This window comes from Dasypus novemcinctus, chromosome 7 (genome assembly GCF_030445035.2).
Source record: "Dasypus novemcinctus isolate mDasNov1 chromosome 7, mDasNov1.1.hap2, whole genome shotgun sequence".
NCBI lineage: Eukaryota > Metazoa > Chordata > Mammalia > Cingulata > Dasypodidae > Dasypus > Dasypus novemcinctus.
The window spans coordinates 39635445-39648955 of record NC_080679.1 but is presented as its reverse complement, the minus strand read 5'-3'; the positions used below and the strand labels follow the sequence as shown (position 1 = coordinate 39648955).

The 13511-nt window shown below is 35.5% G+C and overlaps 1 protein-coding gene across 6 annotated transcripts in view; it reads left to right on the top strand.

Moving 5' to 3' along the window:
• The window catches only part of PARD3B (par-3 family cell polarity regulator beta), a 1119500-nt gene that overhangs the window by 695713 nt on the left and 410276 nt on the right, over positions 1-13511 (top strand). For all 6 annotated transcript variants that reach the window (XM_058300305.2, XM_058300306.2, XM_058300307.2 and 3 more), the window contains exon 15: positions 5404-5519. In XM_058300305.2, coding sequence (XP_058156288.1) covers positions 5404-5519 — 116 coding nt within the window. The remainder of the gene's footprint in view (positions 1-5403; positions 5520-13511) is intronic.

The window sequence follows — 13511 nt, the reverse complement described above, 5'->3', positions numbered from 1 at the left end:
TAAATGTCAAAGTAATCTCTTTCAGTCAAAAGTATGGCAGTTTTTCTCACTTCATTCTTCGTTCCTGCTCTGCAGTATTTAGTCATTAGCTCATTCATTCAGTCAACACTCATTCATTCAAAAGTCTTTATGGAGTTCTGAGCTAGGCACTAACAAAGGTGCCTCAATGGACTGGAAAGCATCCTTGGCCTCAATGAAGGCAATGTCCTGTTGGAAACAGAAATAGAAATAATTAAGATGCAGCCTGCTAAGCACTAGATACAAAGTGCTGCAGAGGAATGAGCCACTAACTGTGCCTGCAGGGAGCAAGGAAGACTTCACAGGGGAGGTGGTGCTTAACTAAGTTGGGAAAACCCAGTCATGGAAGTGAACACTGTGTTCAGTGTAACTGAAGCCTTAGGCATCAGGGGGAAGAATCAATGGGAAGGATATTGTCTGCCATACTTTTCCATAAAGCATTCAAAAAGAAGGAAGCATTTTAAACCTGGAGATTACAAAACCAGGATGAGAAAGTTCACTCTGTGGAGGATGGAGTAGATGGGGGAGCCATAAGCAAGGCCCAGTAGACTGGGTACAAGAGAAGAGAAGGGACAGAATTAGGTGGAAGCAGCATGGGTAGACAGGAAGGAACAGAACCAAATGACATATTTGCGATGGAAGGAACAAGAGGAATGCCTTAACACTCTCTTTCCTGGGATCCTGTGACCTGTACCATCATGCAAGCTGCTGTGTTGCTAGGTGACCAGCAGCAGCAGATTTGGATGTGTGAAACTTGGGATGGATGAAGGATTGGGAGGGAGCCAAGAGGATAGAGCAAAAGAGGCTGTCCTGTATTTTAAAAACAAATTTAAAAACCTTCTAAAAGGGAAAACAGGTGCTTTAGAGATGGAACCAGTCTTATAATCCACAAAACTGCTATTGCATGAGGAATGAAAATTTGATCAATGTAGTAATGCTTGTACTTTAAACTGAACTAAAAATAAAAAGAAATCAGGAAGGTATTGAACTTAGTTGTATAATTACATAAAAATTACTAGGAAAAAATTAGAATAGTGTGTGTATAAATAAAAAATCAAAATAAAGGAAATATCTTTGTTACTGTTATATCTCAGAATTTAAGGCAAGTCAGCAGCAGACAAATTATGTTGAATTTTATTAAGGGTTTAGACAACCTTGTTTATTTTCTACATGTTCATATTGTCCCACCCTCTCTGTTTCTCTCTGCCTGTTTTCTCTCTCTCTGTCTCGCTCTGTCACTGTGTCTCTTGATGTCTTTAGCCACACCCATGACCTGCATTTATTCCCTGATATTAGCCAATTGCTGAAGCCTTTTCATGGTACCTGAGGGCTCATTCAAAATTTTTTGGCATGCTTCTCAAAATCTTCTTCCCCTGCTTTCTTATGTCAGACAGTTCTTCTTGAATATTCATTGCTGTCTTTTTTATGTCTTTCATATTCCTGATTTGTCACTATAGTCAGGACACTGGCATGTGTTTCAGGCTACCCTTATTTATTCATTATGCAGCATAATTTGACATTGAGTGCTGCTTCTATTTGATATAGTCCCTGGTTGTTCATGCTGAAAACATTGTCTTTATCTAAGACACGTCTTTGGCCTGCTGTCAACTTCCAGCTTCCCACACCCCCCACTGCAGCCCACTCAGCCATGAGCACATGCTAACTCCCTTCAAAATTAAAAATGTCATATTTTATTGTTAATCATTGCATCACCCTCTCACTGCAAAAACTTACAATATGTAGCATGAAATTACGAACCATTTTATTAGTTTAACTCACATGTCCAAAATAGTTTCACATTAATTCAATCCTGCTTTTATTATTTCACTGTGCTGTGTGCTCTCATCAGCTCTAATCCTAAACTCTCTCCTATGACACTCCTTAGATATTTGCCAATCTGATATCAACCTATATTAGTCAGGGTTCTCTAGGGAAACAACTGACAGGAAACATATATATAGAGAGAGAGTTTTTGAGTTTTTTAATAGGAATTGGCTCACATGACTGTGGGGATGGGCAATTCCAAATTCTGTAGGGCAGGGCATAAGCTGGGAACTCCAATGAAGATTTTGAAGAATTCCTCTGGCTGGCTGAAGTAGAGATGGAAATTCTCCCTTTTTGAATGCTGAAATCATCACTTCTGTTAAAGGGTCCAACTGATTGAATGAGTCTTCTCTCTTTGAAGGCAATCTCCTCAGTTGATTATAGATGTAACCAGCCATAGATGTAATCAGCTTACTGATGATTTAAATACAAGAAATATCCTCACAGTAACAATCAGGCCACTGTTTGCGTGAATAAACAGCCAGACACCATAACCTGGCCAAACTGATGCATGAACTTAACCATCACACTTGCCTAATATTCATATCGTACTAAGGCAGGAAGGATCCTTCTAGTGAAGGTTCTCATGTATGTACTTGGTCACAAATAAAGCAGTGATAAAAAATACATCACTATCATCAATTTAATGGACACAATCAGGCTTATATGTATATAACCATATTGTTAATTTCATATGTGCAAAGCACCATTTTATTTCTTCAATCATCCTTTATTATATCTGTATATAAACAAATTCACTTTATTTAAACAGGCTCTAATAATGTCATTGCATCAAGTGGCATTGCCATCTTTTCTTTTGGGGGAGGGGTAGAGATGGAGAAGGATAATTGTTTCCCCTGAGTTTTGGAAAATTTGAGTTCTTATAATTTGCAAAAGTATACCTAATTTGGTAAAATAATCTAAGACAGTGAATTGAGGTGACCAATATGTTACTCAGTTGGATAGATTCCCATGGTCTGCCTTGAACACTGCCCTTTAAATGCAGTGTGGTTTCTGGATTAATAAGGAATATTCATGTTAGTCCTAAACCACCTCCCTGAAGGCTTTCATAATAAAGTATGGTGTCTGAGTTGATTACTTATTTAGTTTTCTTTTTTTCATGATATGCACCACTTTATTGAAATGAAAAACTAACGTAAAATGCACAAGCCATATAAGACCATATGAACGAGTCTGTGCAGAAAAGAAAAGGCTTTATTTTTATGGATTCCTGATTGCTTATAACCTGTGGCCCAGTTTGGCCACCATTCTAGCCAAAGCTGTTACTCTGGAACAATGCCACTGCCCAGCTTTGTGAGTGTGGGCACACCCTCTTCTGTGGGTGTCTTCTCTGAAAGATGAGTTGGATGAGGTGACCTTTAATCCCTTCCTGCTCATACCTTCTTTGGGTCTATGAAGGTCATGAGTCTTTCTGACAGTAAAACCACATCATCACAAAGGATCAAAGGATGAAAAACTAAGTGCAAATAAAGGTCGAATAACACATTTAAAGGCAAGTGCTTCTAAAACACCAAGGCTCAGGTGAAAGCTCATGTTCACAGTAGCATCTCAGAATTCATCTTTAAAATGGGCTGAGAAAATGATTGCCAATAACACTAAGTGGGCTGAGGCTTTTTGTTCACAATTGGCATATGTTGCCATCACTAGATGCCTAAGTATAAAAATACCAGTACCATACCATGAAGGAAATCAAAAAAGCTTTATAACTGTAAAGAGTGGACTTAAATTTCTTGTGAAATTTTCATAAAAACACATACAAGCTCTTCGTTGATGAGTGTCTCCGGCCTTCATTGAAAGGTCACTCTACAGAAATAAAGGTAAGTGTTGTTACTACCACATATTTATTGAGCTCTTACCGTGTGCTAAGCACTAATTTAAGTGCTTAGCAAACTTTAATTTATTTAATCCTCAACAGCTGTACAGGGTACATTCTATTAATATCTATTTTATAGACAAGGAAACTGGAGGCGAGCAGGCCTGGCAACTGCCCATGCCCCTCAACACCAGATGCATTCCCCTTCAACTAGGAGGAGGGAAGGCACTTACCCACAGACCTACTGAGAGCCTGATAGAAACAGGGAAGCAAATAGACTGTTCAAAAGCTAGATAAGAATCAAAAAGCTCAGAAACCTAAAGTCACCGTGAAGGGAAAGTGGGCCTGTTTACTTGTCTGCTTATTTGTTCACTAACGTTCCTGTGGCATTTCTATTACTCTGCTCCACGCTATTCTCACGTTACAAATACCAAACTACTTCATCCTCTCAACAAGGCTATGAGGTAGAAAGTGTAATTATACCCATTTTACATGTAAGAAATTGAACCACAGAGAGGTCTAGTAACTTGTCCAGGTCACAAAGCTAGTAAGCAGCAGAGACAGGATTTAGAACCTGGCAGTCCGGCTCCAACACTTCTTTACCCACTGTGTTACAATAATGGAGATTCATTCATCCTTTCATTCTGCAAAAATATTATTGCTGAATGTTATTATTTAATATTGCTGCAAGACAACATTAATTATGCTTGAAATCAAGATCACTTGTGCATTATAGGATTCCCATTCAAAACAATTGTTTTTTGTTTTGTTTTGTTGTTTGAACTTTGAAATTACAAACCTCAACTGTCTGTAAAACTCAGTCCTCAGTACTTTCAGATTTACTAAGGATATTTGATCATTTGAGTTTTCATTATATTTAAGATACGGATAGAAGTTATGTTGATGGTGAGCAACCATATTTATTTTCTAAACATATGAGAGTATCCAGGGATAAAGAAGCTATAATTTAATTTATAGAAAGTATATAAACATAATTTATTTCTACATCAAGAAATAAGGCATTGTCTGTAATTCACTTATGTAATTCCCTCCATCTTCAAGCAAAATAAAGGCAATATTCAGGAAAAAGAAAATTATTTGCGACCAAGTACAAGTTGTAGAAAGCATAAAATGGGCATTTGAAGTATTTTGTGTCTAAATTATGGACTGTGCTTTTCCTGTTTTTTCCTTTTGGTATTTTTGATGAGTAGACTATTTGCTCACCTTAACATTTGTTCTAGATAAGAGACCTAAATAAAGTAGAAAACCAAACTACTATACCCATCATTAATTCAAAAGGATGATTTTCTCTAAAGGATACGGCACTTTCTCTTGTTTTTAAAACAAAGGCCCGTTTAGCTCACAAAAATCTCTTAACCCACTTTTAGGCTCAGCTAATATCTGGTGACATCCTTTGAAATGCCAGGGCTTTCCAGCTCTCCTTACCCATTTAAAGTTATATATTATACAGCAAGATCCCAATTAGCAGAAATCAGTGAAGAGTAAAACACGGTATTAGCCAGGGAATATTTTATTTAAATTCTAAGTGTGATGAAATACATGAAAACAGAGTTACTACATCTCATGAAAGAAACCTGTGATTCAGGAATTGGTTTAAAATGCATGGCTGGGAGCAGGGGGAGTGATGAAGGGCTATGTTCAAAATGAGCTCTGTTTCCTTTTTTAAAAGAGTTTATTCTAAACACGGTGTTGGCTTCTTTCCGCAGCTCTGGAGTGGATTCGGCGGTCTATTTTACAGATCAGCACGTCAACTTCAGATCTGTGACACCAGCCAGGCAGCCTGAACCAATTAATCTGAAAGCCTCGAAGAGCATGGACCTTGGTAAGCGTGGGTGAGGTGACATCCAGGTCAGCTCTCTAGCCTAAGCCATCCATCTTCCTGAACATCCAGTTTTTGTTCCTTAAACTGAAGCCTCAGGGAGCAAGGTGTATGGCGGTAGCCTGGAGGAGGGGATGTGGTCAACCTAATCTTCCTGTGTCCTCTCACATATTTAATTGTAATCACTGCTTTTTTAGAAGAAAGATACGTGATTTATTTTTCTAAAGCGGTCCATAAAGTTGTCCTCCCTTAATAAGTTAGAAAAATAAGATTTCTTCTTGAGGCTGTAAATGTTATAAGCACCTTAATATCTTAGTAACTCACCTGCCTGTGTTTACATAGTCACTTCTGCCAGTGCCTTCCCATTCCTTGTATACATACTTGTTGCAGGACTTGGGAAGATAATGTGGTTAAATGAATTCTCTCCCACAGTGTTTCCCATTCTTCTCTTCTTCTCCATGTGTTATGGATAGGGATGGTAGCAGTGGAGAAGATTACTATTTTTAAATGTCTACCCCCAAATCCTGTGACGCTGGTTTACCAGAATAAGAGTGTCAAGTTACTATGGACCGGTGCTTCAACAGTCTCACTGAGTTTCTGAGCCCCATTGGGAATTTCTGGGTGACTCAACCACTAGAGCAGAGCAAGGACCCCTGAAAACCTTCATGCTTGAGAGCTATGACCTACAGACCCATGGACGTGGACTCCTGGAGGACATCTCAGATAGCCAAAAGCATTGCTACCCTCCATGGGATCTTGGAGAGAGAGAGCTATTAGAGAAGACTACTAGTACAAAATAAATTCTCAGCAAAATATTCCTCGCTTCCTCAATGCTCAGAGCCCAAGCTTTGAATTTTTTTCTGGAGGCATATTATATATTTCATTAGTTGCAACAGAAAATAGAATAATCAAAACTGCGTGCTCCATAAAACAATCTGATAAATAGTGCTTATCTGTTACTCATTTACAGTTCAGAAAAGTGTTCAATCATGATGAAATGAGAGAAATTGATTCTATTTTCTATAAATTAACTAGATCACTGGGATGCATTTGTTCTAATCACCTGTAGTGAAAGACTGATAGAAAACCTCAACAAGGAAACTGCAGTCAGCACTGGTCAGAAAAGAATATTTTCTGAAGCATGAACCTTTGACAAACCAAAGGAATAATGTGTGACAGTGACATAGGTTATTACTAATAATTTAAGGAACAATTTATTTTATTGAATGCTTCATAAACATTTCTTATGCTGTCTTTCCAGTTTCTCTATAAGAAGATAAATGGATGAAACAGCTCTTAATTTGGGGAGTGGGATATATTTTTTTCCTCATTTAATAATAAAAAAGAAAAAATAGGAACCAGCTTTTTTTCAAGAGAAAAAAGATACTACCAAATTCTTAAAGAAAAATAAAACCCACAAAAAATAAAATCCAGTTGTATTTCTATTCATATTTTTAATTGAAAACTTTGTTTTTGAGAAAGTTTCTCTTTTAAATTGAAATTGCCCTTGCAAAATATGTGTAGTTTGCAGTCACCTGTTGCATTGTACTGAACTTATACCATGCATGACAGCAATCATGGTAATGTTTATTCAATTTACAAAATTGGGCAACTCATGAATTATTTTCTTCAGGACACAAGTGCCAAAACAGAAGCAGTGATTAAAATACATACAGCATACAGCAGAAACATTGAATTACATGTTGTAAAACCTTTTCTTTTTCTTTTTTTCCCAAGTAACCATCAAGATTCTGCCCCTTCCAGGAAGGGCCAGTTTAAAGCAGTCTTGCAGAAGGCTTTCTGGGACCATCTTAGAAAATAGATGCAGCATCCTGGGACAATCTAAGAAAATAACTTATTTGCCAAAACTAGTTGGTGACTATGCTTATAGGAATAATCCTCAACAGGGTCAAGACCCATTCTTTAAAAAGTAAAGCAAACAAACAAAAAATCCCTGAAGCATTTAGGTTGCACAGCAAATTTACTATATTAGACTGTTGTTGAGATGGGAAAATAGCAATTTCATATGGTTCCAACTAAAAATTAACACCAATGAAAAAATAAACCTCCTGTTGTGCAATTTACACTGGATAGCCCTGCTTTATCAAGTCTGTAGGACTCCTCCAAGGATAAAGGCCCCTACCAGGACGTTCTTTGTTTTTGTTTCATTTTTTTCTGCTTAGCTCAAGCTAATATTTTAACTTGCATATTATTGAGTAATTGTTCATATGTTCAAACTGTTTTAAAGGTAAGCGGTTTCAATTATTTATCATCAATTATATTTCCAAAGACAATTCGTACAGTGAAAAACAGTTTCCTCATCTCCATCTCCCTTCCCAATTTCCCAGACACAAGCAAGGATTTAAAATAGTTTGTTACATGCATCCTTCTATAAAGTACTCTAGCTGTCATCTGCTCCAGCTATCTACATAAGTCTATATCACATGTACTTCTTTTTAATAATAGTTATATAGTGTTAAATTATACTAATGAATCTTAAGTTTTACTTCTCTTCCATTTTAATGGAACTTGGACTTAATAGAATTTTTTTGGCAGAGAGAGGGTAGTTCACTTGCATTTTCTTATTCAGGGAATTATTTATATTTTTTGTCAATGTTTCAATATGTTAACATTTTCTTCCATCTTTAGAATATTGTTATGTATGGTACAAATAATTTCTTGTAGTCCAATAATTGTCTCTTCAGTTTGGTTGTGATAGTGTATACGATTAAGAGAAAAGGTTTTAGTCTTATAAAAAATATTTCCATCTTTTGTGACTTTTGTATTTATATAATTTAGTTTCTTCTTGTACTTTTAAAACTTTAAAAAAAAATATATGAAGTGGGAAAATTTTTCTCCATGTAAATAAGCAAATTATTAATAACATTTATTAATTTTGCCATCCTTTCTCTTTAATATAAAATACAGTTGTATCAAATGCTAAACCCCTTTGCATGCATGGATTGGTTTTTCACTCTTCTTTTAATATATTAGTCTTTTCTTATACCAGCTTTACTCTGTTTAAATCACCATGCTATTATACTGTATTTTGCTAACTTATTTGGCAGTCTTCTGATTTTTCTTCCCTTGCAAGATTACTTTGACTTTCACATGCATTTACCATCCCACAACAACTTTAGAAACAGTTCATCAAGATTAATCTATAGATTAAACAGAAATGCCTCCACAAAATGTGTGTGTCCATCTATTAATTATGGTGTTTGCTGTTGGTTTCTGATAGAAATGTTTTATCAAGTAAAAATATGTTCCTTTGTACTCCTAGCTTCATAGAAAGTTTATCCCTTTTAAAAAATCAACAGTGGAGATTGGATTTCAATAAATTGATTTTAAGGATCTATCCAGGGTGATCATATGTATTTTGTTCTTTATTCTATTAATGTCATTAGTTGCATTAATAGATTCCCCAATATTAAATATTTAACTTTTTGACTTTCTGAATAACTTTGAATGATCCTCTGTACTTGAAAATGTACCCATTTGATTAGCTTCAGATTGTGTATTAAATCCTGCTAGCAATAGATAGCACATGATTTATGTGCTTTAAAATGTAGGTGTAAAACTGATTACAATTTTACTCAATGCCATTAAGTCTTATATATCCACTATAGATTTTCCTTTGAGGATATTCCATTCCACCTTACTGTTTTGTGGATACTTTGACCAGCATGCATATGGTCACATTTAAGTCAGGTATGATTAAAATGTTGAGTAAAAGGAAACTTTCAAGTAATTGGATGAAACTATGCTTATTTAAAGGGGTTAAGGTGTCATTTAAGAGACTCCATAGATCTTTCTGCAGTTTCCAGAAAATCCATCTTTTCCTACTAATTGTAGACTGTCCTCTATTTATTTAAATTACCAGAATTACTGTGTTCAGTCTGGGTCCCTTAATTTGTTCATAATTGAGCTTGTGTGGGTGTTGAGTTGGAAGCTCTCAGGAGCTGAATAACACAGCTGCCTCTTTGGCCTTTGGCATAGGGTTTTCCCCCAAAGAGCTGCCCTTGTTGGCAGGATGCCAGGAAGTTACACTCAAAGACTTTTTGATGAGGCATAAAAATTTTTTTCCAGGCCTGGTGTTTTATGACCCAGTAATACTGTTCCAGATTTAGTTTGAATTATTCAGAAGATGGCACTTAAGTATTTGGGACCCTTCCTTGACCTAATCTAGAGCCCTTTCAAAATTAAGTTAAAAACACTAGTTCCTACAAGATTTTTTTTTTTTTTTGACAGTTTTTTCCTCCTGTTTCAAATGGGCCTCCTCAAGAATTCTGTAATGTGGTTAAGGGATGGCTGGGGACAGTGTAGTTGGAAGATGCTGACCAGCTGTCCTGCTTCTGTTAAATGAGAGGAAATGAGCTTAAAGTGATGCATAAGGCAGTTAGATGAAATTTTAGGAAGTGCCTTGACAATGAAGATTGCTAATGTTCCATGTCTTGCAGTTTCTTTTAAAAAATGTCTGTGTCTTGAATGGCACTTCCTAAAATCAAGAGGATAGATAAATCGGTTGATTTTTTTTTTCAAGATCTGTGATTCAGCAATTTTATTTTCTATCGGTAGTTTGTTTAAATTTTTTTAACAAGGAAATGTTTGTAGAAATCTAATGTAAGAGTAAATTATAATTCAACTGATTTCTCATTTCAGCAAAGATAAATAGGTCACATTTTAAATATAACACTTTTATAACTGCCAGACATTCCTCTGTCCTCTCAGATCAAAGATGGGCATGAAAAAAGTTCACTCTACTCTACTGTTCTAATACTTTATTTTTAAGATTATTTTTTGTATATTGGAGTATTTCCATATGCAAAAATCAAGAAGATTGAATACATAGATTCTTAGAAAACTGTATATTCTAATAACAGTGATTATTTATTAATTAAGTTCAGGAACTACTGATAATATATATTTTGAATATATTTATCTGTATTCATGGATATTCTTTGTTGTCCGTGAAGCAGTAATACCTCAGAAGATGGTGAAAGATGTATTGAGAACTGTTATTTTGGATATAATTTTGACTTAAAAAATAAACACACACAAACAAAAGCAAAACCTTGCTGGTAAAGAACTAATGGTAACATTAAAATAAATGTGTCTATTTACCACTTATAATATATGAGGAAGAGTTCAAGGACATACTCAGATGCATGCTCTAAGTTTCAGGAAGTCAAAATTAAAGAAGTACAGAGAATGTTTACTCATTCATTAAACAAACATTTATTTAGTACCTGCCGTGTGCAGGGAAGTGTATTAAACATGGGTGATCCAGTAGTAAATGGGAGAAATGGTGTGCTGCGTGTAGATTGAAACCCGGAAAGGAAAGGAAAACTCAAAGTTGAAGATTCCCAAAAGGAAATTCTGACATTGGGATGATAACTTATCTCCAAGAGGAAGAAAAGAGAGAGACATCTGAAGGCACTAGTGTGGCTGCTTCAAGAACTTACTGATAACCTTGGTTATGTAAAAAAAGAGGAAAAGAGAAGCAAACAGTTAAAAAAGAATAACAATAATAGAAAAGAACAGATGCAGGAAGGGCTAAACAGCTGCATGAAACCAGGTTAACAAAACCTAATAATGACAGTTAGATAACCGAGCATGGAATTGAAAGTGGATGAAGTGGCCCATTGTTTAGGGCACGTAGCAGATGTCATGTGGCAGCAGAGCCGCTTAGTTCCTGTGCCACTTTTATCTTTATGCACATTAGAGAATGATGTTCAAACTGGTGATCATGGCTGCCAGAGAATGGAAGTCTAGAGAATTTATATCCCTGTGCACTTTAAGGATTGTGATTATGAAGTGGCTGTCCCTGGTCATTAGAAATTATTCAGTGTAGGTCTCACACTGGAATACAGGAAGCAAACTACCAATTTTTACAAAGATGAATTCTAGAAGCAACTAGTGATCTCAAAGCTGTTGTGAACTCAGGAAAAAAAAAGTGGTCACCGGCAATTTCTGTGGGTTCCCTGAGACAAATGATATCTTCTTTCCTTTTGTGGTAGGATTTAATAGACTGACAAGTCAGAGAAAAGTGATAGAGTGTATTTTTATAAAAGTATTTCCCTTTTTTTTTTTTTTTTTTTTGCCATCAAGACTTACAGGCCAAATTATACAGTGAGGCAGGTGTTAGCATTAGAATGCCCTTTCTCAAAATGTGCAGATTAATGGCTCAATGTCACCCTGAAGGGAATTAAGTAACATATACCATAAGACTCTGTACTTTGCCCCTTTTCTTGTGTTTTAGTAAAACTCCACGTAATTTGATGACGATGGGATGGATGTGATTTGAATTTACCATAAAGGCATTCCTATCAAACTTTAAGTAGCCACAAATTTCAGGCAGTTGGATAATATGTTAGATGACAGAACTGGGATTCAAATGATTTCTCTAGAATTGAAGTAAGACTCTAACAAAGAAGGACGCATTCATCCAACAGGCATTTGTTGAATACTCCTATATGCCAGACAGTGTCATAGGTATATAAGACAAAGGCCCCATCTTTCTGGCATTTTCATTTTAAATAAAGTTGTATGCAAAAGAATATTAATATTTCAGATAAAGGTGATTTATCTGAAGCCAGATTCAGGTAGGTACAATGACTAGTGGGTGGTGAAAAGTAAGTAATGTCCTAAAGTCAAGTTTCAAAAATTCAATTGTTCATATATTTAGGAGATTCAGGAGACCTTGTATAATAATTCTTGAAGAAGATCTTTGGATTTTAGCTCCTTACCTTACACGACCACCCCAAAATTTAGTGTTATGAGAGCAAGGGAGTAAACGGCTGCATTTTACCCTTGCCTAGTTATTACACATCTAGAGTATTATTTTTAATTCTTGGTACAATATTTCAGTAGCAGCAAAGACAATGTAGAATGCCTCCAGATATTGTTGAGAGGTCTAGAAACTATGTCAGATGAAAAACAATTGAAAGGAGTAAAAATGTATTGCTTGGAAGAGTGAAAACTTAGGAGACATATTTTCATAGCTAACGTGGAAAAGTTCAAATCTGTTTAAAAACTGACTCCACACCCAAATATATCAACCAATGATAGCCACATCAGAAGTGACATTAAGCATACAAGCTTTGAAATCTGGGAAGATAATAGTGATGGAAAAGTGAATTCTGGTTTGTGGTATGTTTGGTATGAGAGGAAATACATATATAAATTAAAACAGCCCATGAAATCTGAGAAGAAAAGCAAAATTTACCAGAATTAAGAAAAAGGGATTATAGTATATATTTCAGTATTTGATAAAGGCTATACATTTTTGGGGGGTTAGTATATCTTCATATGTTTATGTAATTTAATATGACCACAAAGTTAATAGCTGAAGTGGAGTAAGTAGATGAAAACAATCTGAGTTTAAAGAAATTATGTGTCAGAGTGAGGCTGAATTCTTAGTGAGAATTCTGTGAGAAAAGAGAAACCAGTAAGGGAACCTTAGAATAACTGCTGTGACAGTGTCCAAAGTAGGCCTTTTTAAAGACATTAAGAATGCCAACATCTGAATTAACGAAAATGTAACATACCATTAAATTTTAGATAATGGCTACATTTTAAAATGAAAATGAATTATAGATTAGTGTTAATATTAACTGCATTATAGAGATGTAGATTACTTCTCTATATCTGTGGTATGATGAGATCATTAAATCAAGAATAGCAGAACAATGCAGATTCCATTTAAATTAATTAGATTAACTATTTAGGAAGCAAAGGCATAAAAGTGGCCCTTTATGTAAAAGATATGCTTCCCTCCCTATAAGTTCATATATATTCATTTCTCTTGCTTTATTTTCTGTATTCTCTAAGAAACATTTTCTAGAAGAATTTGACTTAGCGTTCGTTACTGCTATTAATTGGAAAATGGAGCCTTTGTGTAGAAATTTTATTTTTATGCTAATTTATGTTTCTAGGCTTGTCTGATAGCTATATTCCACCCCACGCCATGAATAAATGTCCACAAGTACTCGT